This window comes from Mustelus asterias, chromosome 4, assembly GCF_964213995.1.
Source record: "Mustelus asterias chromosome 4, sMusAst1.hap1.1, whole genome shotgun sequence".
Taxonomy (NCBI): Eukaryota; Metazoa; Chordata; class Chondrichthyes; order Carcharhiniformes; family Triakidae; genus Mustelus; species Mustelus asterias.
In genome coordinates, this window is record NC_135804.1 from 109,183,421 (window position 1) to 109,204,336 (window position 20,916).

Below are 20,916 nucleotides of genomic sequence, written 5' to 3' on the forward strand. Positions count from 1 at the left end.
GGCGAGACACAGTACAGGAAAGAGATAGAGAATCTGATGAATTGGTGCAACGACAATAATCTCTCCCTCAATGTCAACAAAATGAAGGAGATAGTCATTGAATTCAGGAAGCATAGTGGAGGGCATGCCCCTGTCTACATCAATGGGGATGAAGTAGAAATGGTCAACCACTTCAACATTTTAGGTGTCCTGATCACCAACAACCTGTCCTCATCCTTCTTTGCAGACGCTATAGTTAAAAAAGCCCACCAATGCCTCTACTTTCTCAGGAGACTAAGAAAATTTGGCATGTCTGCTACAACTCTCACCAATTTCTACATATGCAGCATTTAAAATATCCTTTCTGGTTGTATTACAGCTTCGTATGGTTCCTGCTCTGTCCAAGATGGCAAGAAACTACAAAGGGTCGTGAACGAAGCCTAGTCCATCACGCAAACCAGTCTCCCATCCATTGACTCTGTTTACATTTCCCGCTGCCTCAGAAAAGCAGTCAGCATAACCAAGGACCCCCTGCATCTCAGACATACTCTCTTCCACCTTCTTCTGTTGGGAAAAAGATACAGAAGTCTGAGATCACATACCAACCGACTCAATAACAGCTTCTTTCCTGCTGCCATCAGACATTTGAATGGACCTACCTCGCATTAAGTTGATCTTTCTCTACACCTATGACTATAACACTATATTCTGCACTCTCTCCTTTTCTTCCCTATGTACAGTATGCTTTGTCTGTATAATGTGCAAGAAACAATACTTTTCACTGTATACTAATACATGTGACAATAATAAATCAAATCAAATCATTAATTATGCAGCCGGATGTTTCATGCCATATTCAGTGGTGGAGAAGGCCTGGATGACACGTAGTCCGCTGTCGTGTCTGGTGCTCTCTTGAAAAGGCCTCCAAACATCACTGACTCACTATTGAAACAAAATGGTGGACATCCTGAAAATGAAGGTGAATGATCCGGGAACATTCTGAAGCTGGATGATGGATCCCCTTCAGGACAATTAATCTGTAAGGCCCACGTGCAGATGGTTCCGACCCACTGTTGTGGTGTTTCAGAGTCCTGGATTGTGGGTAGCCTCCATCCTGAATTCTGGAGGCAGCCCCCAGCATGGTTTGATGAATCCTGACATCTGCACACCACGTTGTTCCAAAGGTCTTGCATGTCGGCATGTTTTCCTGCCGGCATCGCAGAGAATCTGGTGTGGGGAGGTTGGGCTTTCACCTGTATCTCATTAACGGGATACAAATGAACTTCACGCCGTCCTCTGGAGGATTTTCCGACCCGCCAAGGCGGGCACCAGTGGAAGATCCCACTGTTAATTCACGCTGGCATGAAACCAATTTCTGGGCCTCCCACCATATTCTCCCACCATCAAAAATACTGGTGCGAGCTTTGGAGAATTCTGCCCATTGTCTTATTTCTGTTATAGTTCTGTCAGTGGAATCAGGGCTATAGGTAGAAGAAGCATAAGGTAAAATAAGGAGGCATTAGTAATTAAAGAAAACTTAAAGAGCTATCCAAGATACTCTGACAAAATTGCCTGCCATTTTGAAATGTTAATTTTGGTTTGAGCTATTAGATGACTTTAATTACAATACATATTACAAGGAAACAATATAACTATTTCACATTAAATTGAAAATTCTATTGTATTGGTTGAAGGTAGAAGTACTTTTATTCTCCTAAATTCCACTTTTATTCTCCCAACTTCAGGGTTCAAATTTAAAAAAAATTTATGAAGTGTGTTTTCAGTGGGCCTCCTATCCCTTGCTTAGTTTTGATATGTGGATGATACATATGTAATATTTCAATCCAGAATCCATGTAATAATTTATTGGATGTCTTAATGGGCTCCTTCCTGCACTCAAATTCACATTTGAAATGGAGCCCAGAAGGAAAGAAACAGTTTGGACCAGTATTCTTATTTCCCCGTTTTACTGGTGTTCAATTTTAAAGTATACAAGACCCAGTTCAGACCAGTATTCTTATTTCCCCTCTGAGAGCAGTCAAATGGACACTTCTTCCTACACATAGTCATTGAGAAATCTGCCAGTGATTCTTTACCACGGTCTACCACAAACTTACCTTCACTGGTCAATAAACGTGCCGAGATTCTTACAGTTGCACACGCTATAAGATTGGTCTTATGCATCCTTGTAAACAAGGCCTGAGCCATTTGCTCACCGTACAAGCTTGATACTGAAATAGGACGCATCAAAGGCATTCTGCGGGATAATAACTACCCTGATCAGATCATTTAGTGCATTATATCACACAAACTTATGAACCGGCCTAAGGCCATCACTTTTGATCATGAAAAATGTCCTGGAACCGCAGATTATCCTGGACGGGCAAGATATCAAGATATCTTGAACAACAGGTGAAGCTAGCTGTTTCACACTGATACTATGCAGTAGCAACACAAGCGGTATTCGCCACTAACAGGAAACTGCCATCAAGCCAAAAAGACGCTCTGGCTATCACACAAATGAGTAATGTGGTATATGATTTTCCGTGCCAGCATGATGCTCATTGTGTAGGCTGCACTTCCCAAAGGCTGGGATCATATCAAACAGTATGTCCCAGCCGCTGTTCACAACGGGTAAGGTACAGACCATACCCAACCAGCCCATGCTTGCAAAACTCAAAACACAATGTCTCAACATAAGATGTGATTTCACACTTGGACAACATTTGCTAAATAATCTTCAGTGTGCTAAGAATTATACTGACAACCAGTTTAGGATTATCCGTTGGGGTTCCAGTGTAGCACTTTTGCGTGTACTGGAAGCTACACATATTAATGCACAAGGCAGACACAAGGAACGTTGCACATATTTGCCTGTTTCAGTTAAGCAAAATAAATGACAGCATTCATTTCCCAGGGCAATGCCTTGACCAATCAGGGTCACGCAATCTGGTTTAAATTTCGAACAATGCTTGACAGTTGTCTGTCAGTCATCACCAACTTGCGCATTCTCCATGGCAACGCTTTTACCAATCAGTGTCCACTTGTCAATCAATCAGCATTCTCATACAAACTGTTGTTTTCTATTTAGTCTAGTGTTCTTATCAGTGTCCTGATGAATGCAAGACAAAAAGCATTGACAAGTTATCTATCAGACAAAAAGAGAATTATTGAATGTATGCCCACCTGAAGCTGGTGGGTTACAAAGAGGACAGTCTTCCCCTTCATTCCTGACTTAATAGCATTGGTAAACATGTGAGCTCCAACATGTGCATCAACAGCACTCAGTGGGTCATCCAGCAAGAAGGTATTTCGATCGCTGTATAGAGCACGTGCAAGACTAATCCGTTGTCGCTGTCCTCCACTGAGATTGGCACCGCGTTCTCCAACCTGTGAAGATTTGTAAAGCTAATGATACCTGAGAATGTTGTTTTAAGCTGAAACTATTGTGAAAACTTTTAGCTTGTATTTTTTTTTTTAAACATGGTCGGTCAATTTTGCTTGGTTTAAAAATAATACTTAACACAATGATATGATTAATATGGACATCCAGCTACTTGGGTTACAAGAAATGTAAAAATAAATCACAATTACCAATAATAAATATAACTTGTATGTCTGATGGTTTAACATGCATCATGTCAAATTTTATATTTCTATAACAGCCATAGTGTAATTATGTCCTAGCTCACCTGATCCACAATGCAAAATAAGAATGAAATGCCCCAGATCAATGAACACATTTTCAGGAAAATGACTGCATTAGATTTCATTAATGATTTGGCAGTTTAATTGTCAGTAGTGATGGGTATAACAGTTAAAAACATACCAGCGGGGGTGCTACAACTGACCCAGAACAGTAAGTGAAGGAATTCAGCCAGGGTTCCTGGTCGTGATTGATGTCCAGTGATCTCCTGTTAGAAAATATACTGCTATAGTCACTGGAAAGGACAAAATCTGTTCAGTTGTGGTATCTGCCCGTAACTGAGCTACCAACATTCACTGGTTCGAGATCACACATGAGAATGGCTATTTGCATAAGGGATAAGAGGGACGCTAGGACCCATGAAACCATACCCCAGCAACAATCACAGTTTACAAAAGGAGAATGGAGAAAAGAAGGTAAAAGTTCATCTGTGCTCACATAAACCAGTCAGGCTAGGTGGCATTAAGTTTGCATTTCCTCCCCACCCCAGTTACTAAAAGTACCTTGCATTTAAGCAGGATGCATTCAACTGGGCTATCGTGTTATAATCTCTGCCTTGCCCATTTTCCATGTTCTCATCCTGAATTCACACTCACCCTTGGCTTCTTCCTACTTCCTTTCCCAGCTATGTCTATTTCACAACCTCCAAAGCTGCTGGTTGCCAATGTTATTCATTCCTAAGGAAAAACTTTCAGTTCTGCCCTTGGCTGATTTTCATAATAATTAATAACTTCCATATGGTAAAAGCATAACCTACTTTTCCTTATTCATAAAAATTAAAGTTTCCTTAAATTGTTAACAAGAATTTGTCCTGTGTACTATATCTGCACATCGGAGCAGACACACAATAATGTGAGTGAAAATCTCCTTCCTCTGTTCTTTCAAAAGCCTCTGTAAAATTCACCTCTTTGATCAAGCCTTTAATCATCACTCCAAGACTCTTTTTCAACCCATGCTCTGGGACTGGTCATTTTTACCTCTGTAAAGCACTTTGGAATATTTTATTACACTAACAAGATAATATAAATGGGCAAATAGTTTTTGTAAAAAAAAATCAGCAATAACAACTTTAATTTATATAGCACTTTTAATGTAATAATAAAGGTATTTCACAGAACCGCATAAAACAAAATTTGAATTGAACCACACATGGTGATATTCGGCCAGATCATCAAAAGCATGATCAAATAGGATAGGTTTAAAAGAGTGGCTTAAAGGAAGGGAGACAGAAAGAGCAACAGAAAGGTCTTACAAAGGGAATTTCAGCCTTGGCGGCTGAAAGCATAGGCACTAGTGGTGGAACAATTAAATTGGATGACTCACAAGAAATCAGAATTGACTCCATTATCCCATCTTTCGTTTGTGGGGACTAGGGGGTTACTGTCAAATTTTAGGGTCAGAATTTTCATCTGAGTGCAGAGGTACATTTCAGTAGGTGATTGGCCGCATGTTGATTTTTTTAAAGAAATCTGCCTTTTTCTGCATTCCTGATCCCACATCATTTTCCAATAATCGGGAATTCCTAGAGTGCAAAACACACACCCACCTCTGCTGAGGTTTGGTTTCCCATTTTAAATGGAGAACAAAAATCAGATACCATCCTGTACAGCAACTTTATCTGATGGTGTGGGGTTTTGGATGCCCATTAAGGTTTCCTCCGGGTACTCCAGTTTCCTCCAACAGTCCAAAGACGTGCAGGTTAGGTTGATTGGCCATGCTAAATTGACCCTAGTGTCAGGGGATTAGCAGGGTAAATATGTGGGGCTGCGGGAATAGAACCTGGGTGGGATTGTGGTCAGTGCAGACTCGATGGGCCGAATGTCCTCCTTCTGCACTGTAGGGATTCTATAAAAAGTATGCTAAGTTTGACAGTTCATGAAGGAAATGGAAAGTCTGCTGAGAGATTGGGAACCTTCTTAAAGGTAAGTGTAAAATGTTTTCACATCTCTAAAAGGTACCATTAGGTGCATTGTAGTGTGGATGTGTTTTAATGCAGTAATTCAGGATAGGGATCTGTCCTGTAAAGGTAAGTTGGCTCTTACATTGAGCAGTATTGTATAATTGCTCACATGCATTACAGTACTTTTACAATGAAGAACGAACCATAATGTAGTGAAGAATATTACACACTGCCCTGTCAGCCTGTGCCGTTATCTTTTGAACTGTTTTTGAAATGGATTGACAGCTTTGGCTGATATTAATAAATTGCTTTGGACACTTGAAAAAATCTAAACACCTATTCCCATCTACTGATTGACAAGCACTCAGCTTTGAAATTGAAATTCACATTTTTTGTCCCTTCCATCTCAGAGAGTACTTTATTGTTTGGACAGCTGTGTCCATTATTAATGTTTGGCTGAGTTTCAAGTGCTAATGGGCTTCAACACATTAGGTATTCCATTCATCTGTGTCTTTGATATGGTTTTTGGTTTGTTGCTACAAGCTAATAGGTCTACAAGTATTATAATTTTTTTCACACGGTAGAATGTATTTTTCCTCTTGGTATTAGTGATAATGTTTTTTCTGGAGGCTTCCATCAGAGGATGAGAGGTTTTTTCTCCCCCAAAGCATGTAAAATATTTTTCATTGATATTGCATGGAATCTGAGGGCTGTATATAGTGGTTGCTGGGTGAGTGCTATGGAGTGTACATTGGGATGCATGGATGGAGAAATATGGTGACAGTGGGTTGGACTAGGGGAGGGATGAAGTTTAGGAGGCTTTTAAAGAATATTAGGAGCAGTACTACAGTCGCCATGAATCAAGACAGGGGCATTCTCATCAGCCTGCATTTGCAGCTGCACTGGTTCATGGCTCACAAACCGCATTGAGAATCTGAACCTGGTGGGAAAAGACAAAGATCCTGGGAAAAGTCGCAAATCAATCAAGAGTGCAATTTGAGTATGCGGAATGGCCCACACTGGCATGGAAAATCCAACCCTCAGTTTCTTGTTACTGTCTTCAAAACATTCAAAACGTAATAATGACTTCCATTTATATATCACCTTTCATGACCTTCTGATGCTGAAAAACACTTTACAGCCATTAATTTACATTAATTTTGCACCTTCTGACCCATCACACGCATCATTAGTGTATACATTCCTACAAATCCTGGTGCAGTAATGTCCAAATAAACAGCAAAGCTGCACACTGTAATGGTTCAATGCACACTTAGATTAACAACATAGAATAAATTCTATCCCATGCTCCCCATGGGGAACTGAGCTTAAAGGAAGTTTAGATCAAAAAATCATTCCTACAGTGCTGTTAGCTCTACTTCTGACCTGAGCTCCCTCTAATGTGGTTCTGCACTGGGAACACAGGAACCATGAATTTACATGAGTGTCAAATCATTGGTGTACAAAATACTTTTTACCTCAGTCATGTCTCCGTATGGTAAACTCTCTATGTCAGGATACAAACAACAAGCCTCCAAAACATTGTTATACCTAGGAAACATAAACATAGAAATTGTTTTTTTGTAAATCCATGAGTCCAATTATTTTTATGCCTGCTTAGAATGCTAAAATCCAATGTGATCTTTCATTTTATAAAACACCTGAGCAGCAATTCCAATTTTCTGCTTTTAAAGGGAGAATACATGTTTTGAGATGCTGACTACATAAAGGTTTCAATTATTATGTTGCTTTCTGTACAATGCTATTGAACTCTTTATGTGTCTTACCAAAAATGGACTATGGAGGTAACAATTACTGACCTGTGATTTACTCAGAACTACACATTTAATTGGCATGGAGACAGGTTCCCTGCACAATTATCTGTAGTGGGCAGGCTCATAAAGCTGGAGGGCCAATCACAGGCCTTCCAGCTCGACTGGAGCAGCAGTCTGCAATGAATAGTAAGTTAAAAGTTTCAATTAAAAAATGGTCAAACAGCCAGATGTGAATCCCTATTCAGGGTGGTTTTTGTCTGCAGCAGCACCCTATCATGTTGGGAAATGAGCAACTGACTGAAAAATTTCACTCAGCCTCCTTTCAATACGCTTAACAAGATTCTTAATGAGCTTAATTGGCTAACAGGAGTGATTCGTGCAACTGGCCCAGAGTCGGCCTTTGCTAAAATTGTCACCGCCAGGAACAACATCAGGAAACCAGAACACTGGATAGTGCAGGAAATTTCGGGCTCTATCTGCCTCTGTTCTTAACCTCCGTGAAGCCTGAAAATTCAGTTCCAAATGTGACTTCCCCACTATGAGCACAACAAATTCACCTTAGCATGCTTTATTAAAACATAGGTTGAATTAGAAGTTTCGCGTGCGTAATAAATGTAATTAAGTCTTTCCAGTTGCTATTTTCCTAACAATTTCATAAAAGGAAGAAGGTAGCATACTTATTTACAAAACAGTCACCCCAACATATGACAGCTATATTCTATTGCAAGATTAATATGAAAAAAAATCATTGTATTTCCTGTCTCTTCAGCTTGTGGCATTAACATTGTTAAATATATAGTATGCAGCTGTGTAAAGAAGCAGAGTGTCAAACAAGTGTCAATGGCAGCAAGTGTTAAGAATCTGCCCATTCCCATTATGATGTTTTAAGTATCCTGCTTTAATCTCCTTAACAATGGATTTTAACAATTTCCCAATGACAGACTAACTGGCCTATAGTTTCCTAATTTCTGTCTCCGTCTTTTCTTGAATAAAGGAAGTTTCTATTTCTCAGTCCCCTGGAACCCTTCCAGAATTTAAAGAATTTTGGAAGGAGGTAACTAAGTGTGTTGATGAAGGTAGGGCAGTTGATGTCATATACATGGATTTTAGTAAGGCGTTTGATAAGGTCCCCCATGGTTGGCTTATGATGAAAGTAAGGAGGTGTGGGATAGAGGGAAAGTTGGCCGATTGGATAGGTAACTGGCTATCTGGTCGAAGACAGAGGGTGGTGGTGGATGGAAAATTTTCGGACTGGAGGCAGGTTGCTAGCGGAGTGCCACAGGGATCAGTGCTTGGTCCTCTGCTCTTTGTGATTTTTATTAATGACTTAGAGGAGGGGGCTGAAGGGTGGATCAGTAAATTTGCTGATGACACCAACATTGGTGGAGTAGTGGATGAGGTGGAGGGCTGTTGTAGGCTGCAAAGAGACATAGATAGGATGCAAAGCTGGGCTGAAAAATGGCAAATGGAGTTTAACCCTGATAAATGTGAGGTGATTCATTTTGGTAGGACTAATTTAAATGTGGATTACAGGGTCAAAGGTAGGGTTTTGAAGACTGTGGAGGAACAGAGAGATCTTGGGGTCCATATCCACAGATCTCTAAAGGTTGCCACTCAAGTGGATAGAGCTGTGAAGAAGGCCTATAGTGTGTTAGCTTTTATTAACAGGGGGTTGGAGTTTAAGAGCCGTGGGGTTATGCTGCAACTGTACAGGACCTTGGTGAGACCACATTTGGAATATTGTGTGCAGTTCTGGTCACCTCACTATAAGAAGGATGTGGAAGCGCTGGAAAGAGTGCAGAGGAGATTTACCAGGATGCTGCCTGGTTTGGAGGGTAGGTCTTATGAGGAAAGGTTGAGGGAGCTAGGGCTGTTCTCTCTGGAGCGGAGGAGGCTGAGGGGAGACTTAATGGAGGTTTATAAAATGATGAAGGGGATAGATAGAGTGAACGTTCAAAGACTATTTCCTCGGGTGGATGGAGCTATTACAAGGGGGCATAACTATAGGGCTCGTGGTGGGAGATATAGGAAGGATATCAGAGGTAGGTTCTTTACGCATAGAGTGGTTGGGGTGTGGAATGGACTGCCTGCAGTGATGGTGGAGTCGGACACTTTAGGAACATTTAAGTGGTTATTGGATAGGCACATGGAGCACACCAGGATGATAAGGAGTGGGATAGCTTGGTCTTGGTTTCAGATAAAGCTCGGCACAACATCGTGGGCCGAAGGGCCTGTTCTGTGCTGTACTGTTCTATGTTCTAAGATTATAACCAAGGAGGGAAATTATAACCAAATATCTCTGCAGCAACTTCTAAGATACAGGCCATCGGGTCCTGAGTTAGCATTTGAGTCTAATAGTTTCCTTTGGTGATGGTGATTGTTTTAAGTTCTTCCCTCTCTATTGCCTCTTGATTTTCACGCATCTTTGAGAGGATACTAAGGGGCAAATTTTCCCATTCCGCCCACCACGGAAATCGTCGCAGGCGAGGAATGGACCATGGAAAGGTCCGTTGACCTCGAGTGGGATTTTCAAGTTTTGGGGCGACCAATGGATGAAAAATCCCTCCCATAGTCTTCAACAGTGAAGACAGACACAAAATACCTATTCAACACTTCTGCCATTTCCTTGTTTTCCCTTATTATTTCCAGACTCACTCCCTAGAAGACCAACGTTCACTTTATTTATGTTTTTCCTATTTAAATACTTGTAGAAACTCTTACCATCTGTTTTATATTACCCAATGGCCACCCAATGCAGAGGATGCTGGGGGGGGTGGGACGAAAGGAGAGGCAAATTAGAGGACCTCCTCATGGGTCTGCTCCTGGGCTTGCCATTAACAGGTTCAGGCAGCATGTTGTGTTGCATGTCGTTAGACTTGACTGTCTACTGTCTGCCCCTGTTCTGTGGCTACATTTGCATCCAGATGTCCCTGTAGGTATGCTACAGGTCTTCCATGACTGGAGGGCACCACTGAGGCTGGAATGGATCATCAACCCTGGGAACGGTCTTTGAAGTTTTCTCTTACTTTTTGTTAGAGTGCCCATTCAGGGGTTTTCAATTAGTTCAGTAAGTTATTTGTTTATTTCATTGGTTTCAAAAGAGAATATAAATCAAAACAGCCAGGACACTGGGTGAATAATTAGGAAACAAAGATCTGTAATGCTGTGTCCTGTGAATGAACTTATTCTCAAAGAAAAGATGTGTCTCTTGTTTCATACTTCACCATTTGGCTTGGATCCATTCAACATGGATTCCACTACTTCATGGGAATTTTTTCCCCATGTGCTCAAAGATTTGTGGGTAGAGAATTGGCCTGTTCAGTTTCATGAAGACCAATGACAGAAACAAGCAAATCTGAATAGACGTCATCTTTGAATCAAGGGACAGCCAACACAAAAACTCTATGAAAAGTGAGAGTGGGATATGATAACAGATTGACATTGGTGGCTTGCAACAAAATGTTTGAAAGGAATGAAATCTCTAAAATTAAATGGGTGACTGCAAGTCATCCACTGTTAAATTGTTTTACCAAAAGAAATGGACATACACAGAATTTGTTAAGGGTCCTAGCAGAAGAGTATCTTGCAATGTAATGCTTGGTACAAAGCATGGAGGTCTTTAATTTAATTTGTTTTTAAATTTTTGTTGTAGATATAAATTCTAATTTTTATTTAAAGAGAAAGGAGAATCTAATAGTATATTAATTGTGTTTAATTGTGTTCAGATTGTGGGCTGAACTGCAAATTCATTGTGCTTCCATAAATAGGAACAGACTGAAATGGTGTAGTTGGGCTAGGAGGTGCTAGTTTCTATGTGTATCTCTGTAAACAAAAGCTTATTTGGAAGTCTTGCTAAAAAATGGCAGAGTGTTGTTTCTGGTGAGAAAACTGGTGTGGTACTCTCTCTCTCTCTCTCTCTCGAAATACAGTTCTTTTCTCTCCAGATTTTACGACACTGCCTAAGAAAATCAAGGGGATGTGTTTTTTTGCTGTCACGCAAGGGGGTGGGGTCTTGCAAAATCCGGCTGCATTGAGATTGGGGCGCATCTTTAAAGGGCGCCCCGATAAATAACAGGAATAAACTTCCCCTTGCAATCCACCATGAAGTTCACAGGGGCTTCCCTCCCAACTCCTGATTAGAGTTGGCACTTCTCTCCCCCTCCCTTCCCCCCGATCATCAGCTGCTTCCCCCCTAATCATAGGCCATCCTCCCAAAAGCCATCACTGGCATCCTCTGCTCCTCCATCTGCTCCTGGCCTACAACCAAATCAGAATTAATCCCTCCCCCATGAAGCTCCCACTGGGACCCATCCCTTGGCAAAGGTTGGCATGGACATGATTTAGCGACTGAAATTGATTGTTTTCATTTGCAAAATTTGAATGAAAGCTTTTTAAAAATGTAGTTTATTGTATATTCACACGACATTGCTGTAAAGCAATTTTAGCTGTACATCATTGTAAATGTGTGGAGCATAAATCAAATGTGAGTCTAACAAACAGTGAAGCAAAACAGAATGAGCTTCACTCCATCAGGAAACTTCACTGCATCTCATTGGTCTGTGAACAGCAATGTTGACTCGGATCCTGCCTGTAGTTTGAATAGAATATCCACCTGAAGAGGCAGGCAGGACATTGGGATTTCATCCATCACAATGTTATAGACTTAGGGCAACAACTTTCTGAGCCAGGGTCAGAGTACTGTTGCATAAAGTTAAATCTCACGGGATCCAGGGTGAGGTATCTCAATGGATACAAAATTGGCTTCTTGACAGAAGCCAGAGGGTGGTTGTAGAGAGTTGTTTTTCAAACTGGAGGCCTGTGACCAGCGGTGTGCCTCAGGGATCAGTGCTGGGCCCACTGTTATTTGTCATTTATATTAATGATTTGGATGAGAATATCGGGGGCATGGTTAGTAAGTTTGCAGATGACACCAAGATTGGTGGCATAGTGGACAGTGAAGAAAGTTATCTCCAATTGCAACGGGATCTTGATCAATTGGGCCAGTGGGTTGACAAATGGCAGATGGAGTTTAATTTAGACAAATGCGAGGTCATGCATTTTGGTAGATTGAACCAGGGCAGGACTTACTCAGTTAACGGTAGAGCATTGGGGAGAGTTTCAGAACAAAGAGATCTAGGGGTACATGTTCATAGCTCCTTGAAAGTGGAGTCACAGGTGGACAGAGTGGTGAAGAAGGCATTTGGCATGCTTGGTTTCATCGGTCAGAACAGTGAATACAGGAGTTGGGACGTCTTGTTGAAGTTGTACAAGACATTGGTAAGGCCACACTTGGATTACTGTGTGCAATTCTGGTCACCCTATTATAGAAAGGATATTATTAAACTAGAAAGAGTGCAGAAAAGATTTACTAGGATGCTACCGGGACTTGATGGATTGAGTTATAAGGAGAGGCTGAATAGACTGGGACTTTTTTCTCTGGAGCGGAGGAGGCTGAGGGGTGACCTTATAGAGACCTTATAAAATAATGAGGACCATAGACAAGGTAGATAGTCAATATCTTTTCCCAAAGGTAGGGGAGTCTAAAACTAGAGGGCATAGGTTTAAAGTGAGAAGGAGAGATGCAAAAGTGTCCAGAGGGGCAATTTTTTCACACAGAGGGTGGTGAGTGTCTGGGACAAGCTGCCAGAGGTAGTAATAGAGGCGGGTACAATTTTGTCTTTTAAAAAGCATTTAGATAGTTACATGGGTACGATGGGTATAGAGGGATATGGGCCAAATGCGGGCAATTGGGATTAGGGTAGGGGTTTTTTAAAAAAAGGACGGCATGGACAAGTTGGGCCGAAGGGCCTGTTTCCATGCTGTAAACATCTATGACTCTATACTACCAACAAATCCAAGCTAATTAATAGCAACTGACAAGAATATAAGATCCAAAAACTTTTTTGTGGGCTTCTCTTTCTGGAACAAAACGATTCCATGACAATAATATTCCATATTGTTGATCTGTTCTGTTTAAAGAAGATAAAATAAGCATGGCACTCTCAAACACTGCTTCTCAAAATGGTAGAAAATGGGCAAGGGGGCATTGCCAGACCACTGCATGGTCATGTCCCTTTCCCCAGGGGCTATACTCACCTTTACAGCCTCGGGGAGACCCCCATAACAGTTTCACATCTAGGTGAACCTGTTGTAAATCGCACTGGCGTGACATCACACCAACAACGCTGAATATCCACTGAGGCGGTGAAGTCCCAGACAGAGTGTTCACTAATGACATGCTAATGTATTAAAATGAGCTTCCTGGGGTCCTGTGGCATATTCCACGTTACTCTGCCGGCGAGAACTTTGGAAGACCTGAACTCGGGGATCCACCGGCGTGAGTTATGCTTTGAGTAGCTCTGGATTTTGAGTGCGCACTGCCATTCCCACGGACAGAAAGTGCAGGCTCAAAATTTCCCCCATTAAAACCGTGTAGAGGTTAGTTCCAGGTCCTGCCCCTCCTGGCTTTCTGGAGTAAAAATAAAATGACACTGTGACATCACAGAATAGATTTAGTGACTGAAATCGATTGTTTTCATTTGCAAAATTTTAATGAAAGCTTTTAAAAAGTGTAGTTTATTGTATATTCACACTACATTGCTGTAAAGCAATTTTAGCTGTGCATCATTGTAAATGTGTGGAGCATAAATCAAACGTGAGTCTAACAAAGTGAAGCAAAACAGAATGAGCTTCCTCCGTCAGGAAACCTCATTGCATCTCATTGGTCTGTGAACAGCAATGTTCACTCGGATCCTGCCTGTAGTTTGAATAGAATATCCACCTGAAGGGGCAGGCAGGACATCGGGATTTCATCCCATCACCATGTTATAAAATAAGATAAAATAAGCATCGCACTCTCCAACACTGCTTCTCAAAATGGTAGAAAATGGAATGAATCCACAGTTCCTCACAGAGCGAGGTCACATGCTTATCCAGATCATTAAGGGGGAAGCAAGTTGATAAGTAATTTGACACATTTACTAGCTGGCAGATTAATAGGGATCTAGAAGAGGGAGTTGTTTTTGATTTGAGTAATGATATAAGCAAAAACTTTACTTCTCTGACTCTGTTGCCTTCACAGAATGGAATGAGCTGAAAAGAAGCAAGGAAATCACAATTTGCAGATAATCCTTAGCTCTCTGTCTGAAAATGGGATTAAGAAGAAAAATCAATGCTTGTGCGTTTCATACATTATCAAAAGTCCAGCCAATATTCATAATCAATGCTCAAACATGAAGGATGGCTGCCTGGGCCTCTGGCATCTGCAGAATAGTACCACGAAAAACATTAGCAACTAAACAATTAACACCAAGGATGGTGACCTCTTACCTTTCTTCTTCATAACTTTTGCCAAACAAGATATTATCACGCAAAGATGTGTTAAGCAGCCATGCCTGTTGGGCGACATAAGCAAAATTGCCTCTCACTGCAACCGTCCCTTCAAGTAATATGAGCTAAAGGTTGGATAGAAGACATCCCAGTCAATCAAATGCAGTCATATAAGTAGGTGAATCCAAAATTTGCATTGGCAATTTTTAAATTAGTTTAGCAAATCAACAGAAATTAGCAATAAGAAATTTGAAGAAATCTTCTCCAAATATAGGCAATTGCAATCATCAGATCTTCCAATGAAAATAAGGGTCAAAGAATTAATAATTAGAAACAGAATACATATTAGTACTACTTCACATATTTTCTAAAAGGTAAAAGAAACAACAAACCATGTCACCTAAAGTAATAGTATTAATGCTCAGTGAGTCTGTGCATATTAATTTTCATTAAAACTTACTATTTACTTCATAAGTTTATTTATTAATATCACAAGTAGGCTTACATAAACACTGCAATGAAGTTACTGTGAAAATCCCCTAGTCGCCACACTCTGGTGCCTGTTTGGATATATTGAGGGAGAATTTAGCATGACCAATGAACCTAATTACCAGCACGTCTTTTGGACTGTGGGAGGAAACCAGAGCACCCAGAGGAAACCCACCCAGACACGGGGAGAATGTGCAAACTCCACACAGTGACCCAAGCCGGGAATTGAACCTGGGTCCCTGGCGCTGTGAGGCAGTAGTGCTAACCACTGCGCCGCCCCAAATATAACATATTTAACATAAAATATAACATGTAACATATATAACAAATATAACAGTCACACAGCGGCTGGATTAAAAAGCCACTGACAGACATGCTGCACTAATGTCTGTGTTTCCCACACTATAGAATCCCACCGAAAACCTTACTGCCCCTATCACCACCAATGTCCAGCAAATTAAGAATTTAGTATCGATTTCTTCAATGACTAAAATATTTTTATTTGGCAAGAGTATTCAGGTTATGGAATTAAGTCAAGAAGTGGAATTAAGATACTGATGAGTCAACATCTAACTGAACAGTTGAGGGGCTGACTGGTCTAATCCTGTTTCTATGAGCAAGTGGTCAATCTATTGGAGTAGTTTATATTAATTTACTAAAATATAAATTAATTAGATTTTCTTCTGAAAATAACATTTTGGGATACAGCACATAAGTAATTTGAGACACGATGTGGTAAGTGTAGCATGCATAGGAGGAAAAAGGTGAACTTGAATCTATGGTTTCTAATGTTCTCCACCACATTGTGATTCATCGTGTGTCCTTCCTGTTTCAACTAATTGATAAAGATTGATTGCTGTAATTAATCAATAGTTCCCATACCAATGTTTCAGGCAACTGCCATGTTGATAGATGGTGAACCAGATGAATGTTTTATCATCCAGCAGTTTCTATGCTCTTATTTGGAAATCAAAGCTCTTATGAACATGAGAAGTGGAGAGCATCATTTTCGGAGATAAGACCAGAGAAGATTTGGGAATATATATTCACTAGGTTACGGAGTAGAAAACAAAGGCATTGAAGGTTGAGGGATAAACAATCGAACCATTTATTTTACACCATCGCAACTTTTCTTCAAAGCAATTCATAATGAATTACTTTGAAATGCTTACGTTAATAGAAAGAAAAATCAGGAGAGATGTAAAATGGGAAGCAGATCCAAAGTCATTAAAAATTTAAATTATTTGCAATGACCCACTGCCACTACCATGTTTGAAAACAGGCACTTTTTTTACAGGGATATTCTAAATATCCCTGTAATATCAAATATTTATGAACGATAATGATGCTACTTTAATGACTTGTTGAATTTTTGTTAAAAAGAACATAGTTCAACTCTACTTAAACCTGATATATTTTCATGCAACATTGCTCTGTAAGCCATTTTTTAAATTAGAGCTTATTCAGAAGTAGGTTTAACTGTAATCTTGTTAGGTACAATCTCCTGAGCTCTGGTTCAAACATAACAGAAACCTTGATCCTTGCCAGGCAGGATTAACATCTTTTTGTTTAATGCAGTTGGCCAAAATTAACACTGAGAGAAGAGCAAAACATAATCTATCATTTCATGCATCAATCTACCATTTGATTGCATAATTTCCAAATATTATTTGAAAAATAAATGAGAGTTTAGTTGCTATAAAGTGAATTTTGACCATTAAAAAATTTGATGAAAGCTGAAGTAAACTATTTAACTGCTATTTCCACATTACCAAGTACATTCTGGATAGAAAGCAGGTTAATATTCCAGGTAGGCAATACTTTCGTGAAAAAAATGGATGGTTATTAAAAAATTCAAACAGAATCAACAGAGCAGCCATGTGGATTACTTATGCACATAAGAAGTACGTGAAAAATTGAAGTCAATGAGAGTCGGGGAGAAAACCTCTCCATGTGTTGGGGTCAAATTGGCACAAAGGAAGAATACTGTAGCAACTAAAAGCCAATCATTTCAGTCCCAGAACATTGTTGAAGGAGTTTCTCAAGTCAATGTCCTAGGCCCAACCATCTTCTGCTGCTTGATCCATGACCTTCCCTGCATCATAAGGTCAGAAGTGAAGATTTTCATTTGTGATTGCACAATGTTCTGCACCAAGCACAACTCCTCAGATGCTGAAGCAGTTTCCTCCCATATGCACAAGATGTGACAAGTAACATTCGTGCCACACAATGACCATCTCTAACTAGTTATGGTCTAACCATCTCCTCTTGACATCCAATTGCATTGTCGAATCACCCTCTATTAATGTCCTGGGGATTACCATTATTCAGGAACTAAACTGGACCAGCCATATAAATACTATGGATACAAGAATTGGTCAGACCTTGGAAATTTTGCCGTAACTCATCTCTTGTCTTTCCAAAACTCATCCAACAAGGCATAAGTCAGGAGTGTGGTAGAATACTTTCCTCTTGCCTAGATGTATGCAACTTCAACTTAATCGGTTCTCCATCCCACCACCTTAAGTATTCACTCTCTTCAGCACCATTGCACAGTAACAGTGTATACCACTTTGAAGATGCACCGCAGCAATTCACCAACGTACCTTCAACAGCACCTTCCAAACTCACAACCTTTACCGCCTAGAGGGACAAGAGTGCAGGTGCATCGGAACATCACCACTTGCAAGTTCCCTTCCAAGCCACACATCATCCTGACTTTGAGCTATATTGCTGTTGCTTCACAGTCACAGGATCAAAATTCTGGAACCCTCTCCCTAATAGCACTATCGATGTACGGACATCACTCCAGCTGCAGCAGTTCCAGAAGACAACTCACCACCAATTGCAAGGGCAATTAAGGATGGTTAATAAATGCTGGCTTTGCCAGCAATGCTCATGCACCAGGAACAAATAGAAAGAAAATCAGAACTTTGGAGCCTTCACTACCAACCAAAACATACATCCATTGTCTATTGTTTCAATTAATTTATAAACAATCTCACCACGGTAGCACAGTGGTTAGCACTGCTGCTTCACAGCTCCAGGGTCCCGGGTTCGATTCCCGGCTCGGGTCACTGTCTGTGTGGAGTTTGCACATTCTCCTCGTGTCTGCGTGGGTTTCCTCCGGGTGCTCCGGTTTCCTCCCACAGTCCAAAGATGTGCGGGTTAGGTTGATTGGCCAGGTTAAAAATTGCCCCTTAGATGCGTAGGTTAGTGGGATTAGCGGGTAAATATGTGGGGGTACGGCCTGGGTGGGATTGTGGTCGGTGCAGACTCGATGGGCCGAGTGGCCTCCTTCTGCACTGTAGGGTTTCTATGATTTCTACTCTTTCCTACTGCAATTTACAAACTATTCATAATCCATTAACTTCATTTCCCAAAACAAAAATTCTCCTTCTGTTGAGGAGAATGAAAAGGTAAGCAATAATGGAAACAGCCAAAGTTATTTTCAATGTCAAGGAACAATGCATCAGTGGACTTAAAACTTAATAAAGCAGAAATAATGTGAGAAATCAGGCTCTTCCTTACAAAATCCATTACAATTATATTATCTTCTATTCTATTCAACTCATTCAACTTAGGAGACAAGAACTCCCAATTTTCATTCTCAGTAATTGCTTTTCACAGCTTAAGCATCCAATTTGTCATTATGCTCCAAAGAATATTTAATCATCTTTGTATATATTTATTCTTAAAACCTTCAATTCTATTTCGAAATAGGCATTTATCTACATTATTTTAAACGTCTTAACATACTATTAACTGTATGTGCTGAGAGTCTATTTTTGTTCGGGGTGGTGATGGGAAGATGTTATCTTCTTATAGTCTCCCATGCTGCCTTAGGGTTCTAAATATTGTACATATTTTCACTTGTTCTTCAATGTTTTTATCCACATTGTTCATCCAACTTTTCATTTTAATTACCTGTATCCTTCTACCTTATTATTATTCTTTTATCCAATGAAAACAAATTCAGTTCTGTCAGTCTCCCTTTGCAATTTAAAATATTAAATCCTGAAATTACGCAAACTGTTTTCTCTAAACCTATCTCAAAATATTGGTGTGTTTTTGAAGGTAACAACAAAACAGCATGCAGTTATTCTCAAATGGTACCAAATTTCAACTAAAAAGGTACCAAAAAAACTGTAGACATTTCTCATGTTTGTATTTCAAACTAAATTAGATGAATTTTATAAATGAAAATAAATTATGCTAACTAAATCCATTTCTATGCAATTTTCATATAAATAAATTCTGGATGCAGTGAAAAGTTTTCACTCAATTTAATCATCATTTACTGAGACTTGGGATAGCCAGTCCTATTGTGCACTAGTGAATGTGGGAAAGGCTATTTAGCCTATTCGATTCACTTTTTCATTTAGGTCCAGTTAAAGGAATTATTGATCCTTATTTATATCCCTCCTGCTTAAATTAGATCTCCCTTGAATGAATGAAAAACTCATTTTAACCAAATTAAGTAAACCAGGCTGCAATATGATACTTTCAAAATACAATTCAACCATGATAAGTTAGTGGGCAGTCAGTCAGATAACTACAGGTGATTATCATTTTCAAAATATCAGTTGTGAGTCCTTTATTTGGCATATTGATTTGCTTTCTTTTTGCAATACTGCAAGAAAATCTTAGGGGGCGACTCCCCCATCCCGCTGCGCTAATTTTTTCGTGCGGTGGGCCGGGAGAATTGCGTGTCGGCTGATACGTGGGATTCGCGCATGCGTCCCACCGTGTGCACATCTCCAAGCGCCAGATATCTGGCACCGTCTGAGCCGTGCTGGAAACCAGCGGGAACACAAGGTAAGGACTTTGCATCTGTTTTTAATCTTATTTTAATGTGATTGATGTGCCCAGGACTGAATACTCCGGGCCCACTAGCATCTCCCCACTTTCAGGGAACAAGCTGGACGACCCTGCTGGAGTGAAGGGCCCCCCCAATGGGTCGGGCAGCAGATGGGTGGTGCCCCCTGGACATGGGCACCCTGGCAGTACCAGCCAGTGCCCCTGTCACTGCCCAAGGGGCAAAGTGCCCAAGCCCAGAGGGCACCTTGGCACTGGGCATCAGGCAGTGCCAAGGGGTCGGGGCCAGCTGGGTTGGGGCCTAGGGGGCGATCTGTTGGGGGAACATTCCTGCTGCCACTCTGCATTGGGATCGGTCAGTGCTGGAGGGAGGGGAGCGATTGGGGCAGCCTGGAGGGCGGTGGTCAGCCTGGGGGGGTCAGCCAGAGGATAGAACAAAGAACAATACAGCACAGGAACAGGCCCTTCGGCCCTCCAAGCCCGCGCCGCTCCCCGGTCCAGGATTGAATCCTGAATCCAGGATCCCCGCCCAATTTTCCAGCCTATCTACATCCTAATATCCTATCCACCGAGCTGTCCCTCACAGCTACGATGCTTTGTTCATCACAACCTATTAACTCACCCCCACCCCCCCATTCCAGACCATGTGATCTCCAGGGAGAGGCGAAAACCCAGAGTGAAAACCCCAGGGCCAATATGGGGAAAAAAAAATCTGGGAAATTCCTCTCCGACCCCCTGAGGCGATCGAAACGAGTCCAGGAGATCACACTGGCCCTGATCGGAAAATGCTTCCCAACCCTATTCATTTCCACTTCTGCTTTACGAACACCATCTGAATTCCCTGCCCCCGAGACAGGTTCCCAACTATCCGCAGTCTCGCTCTGTACTGGCACCAGCAAGATGATCATAGAATGAAGCCT

The 20,916-nt window shown here is 40.9% G+C and overlaps 1 protein-coding gene across 14 annotated transcripts in view; it reads right to left on the reverse strand.

Annotated features, from left to right (window-relative positions):
• LOC144492932 (ATP-binding cassette sub-family C member 5-like) overlaps positions 1-20,916 on the reverse strand; it is a 179,325-nt gene that overhangs the window by 59,492 nt on the left and 98,917 nt on the right. For 8 of the 14 annotated variants that reach the window (XM_078211591.1, XM_078211589.1, XM_078211586.1 and 5 more), the window contains 4 exons: positions 14,690-14,814; positions 7,064-7,136; positions 3,831-3,893; positions 3,166-3,369 (listed from right to left, as the gene is read on the reverse strand). In XM_078211591.1, coding sequence (XP_078067717.1) covers positions 3,166-3,369; positions 3,831-3,893; positions 7,064-7,136; positions 14,690-14,814 — 465 coding nt within the window. Of the gene's footprint in view, positions 1-3,165; positions 3,370-3,808; positions 3,894-4,589; positions 4,617-7,063; positions 7,137-13,456; positions 13,495-14,689; positions 14,815-20,916 lie in introns of those variants that run through there. The other 6 variants (XM_078211590.1, XM_078211583.1, XM_078211595.1 and 3 more) reach the window with 5 other exon arrangements.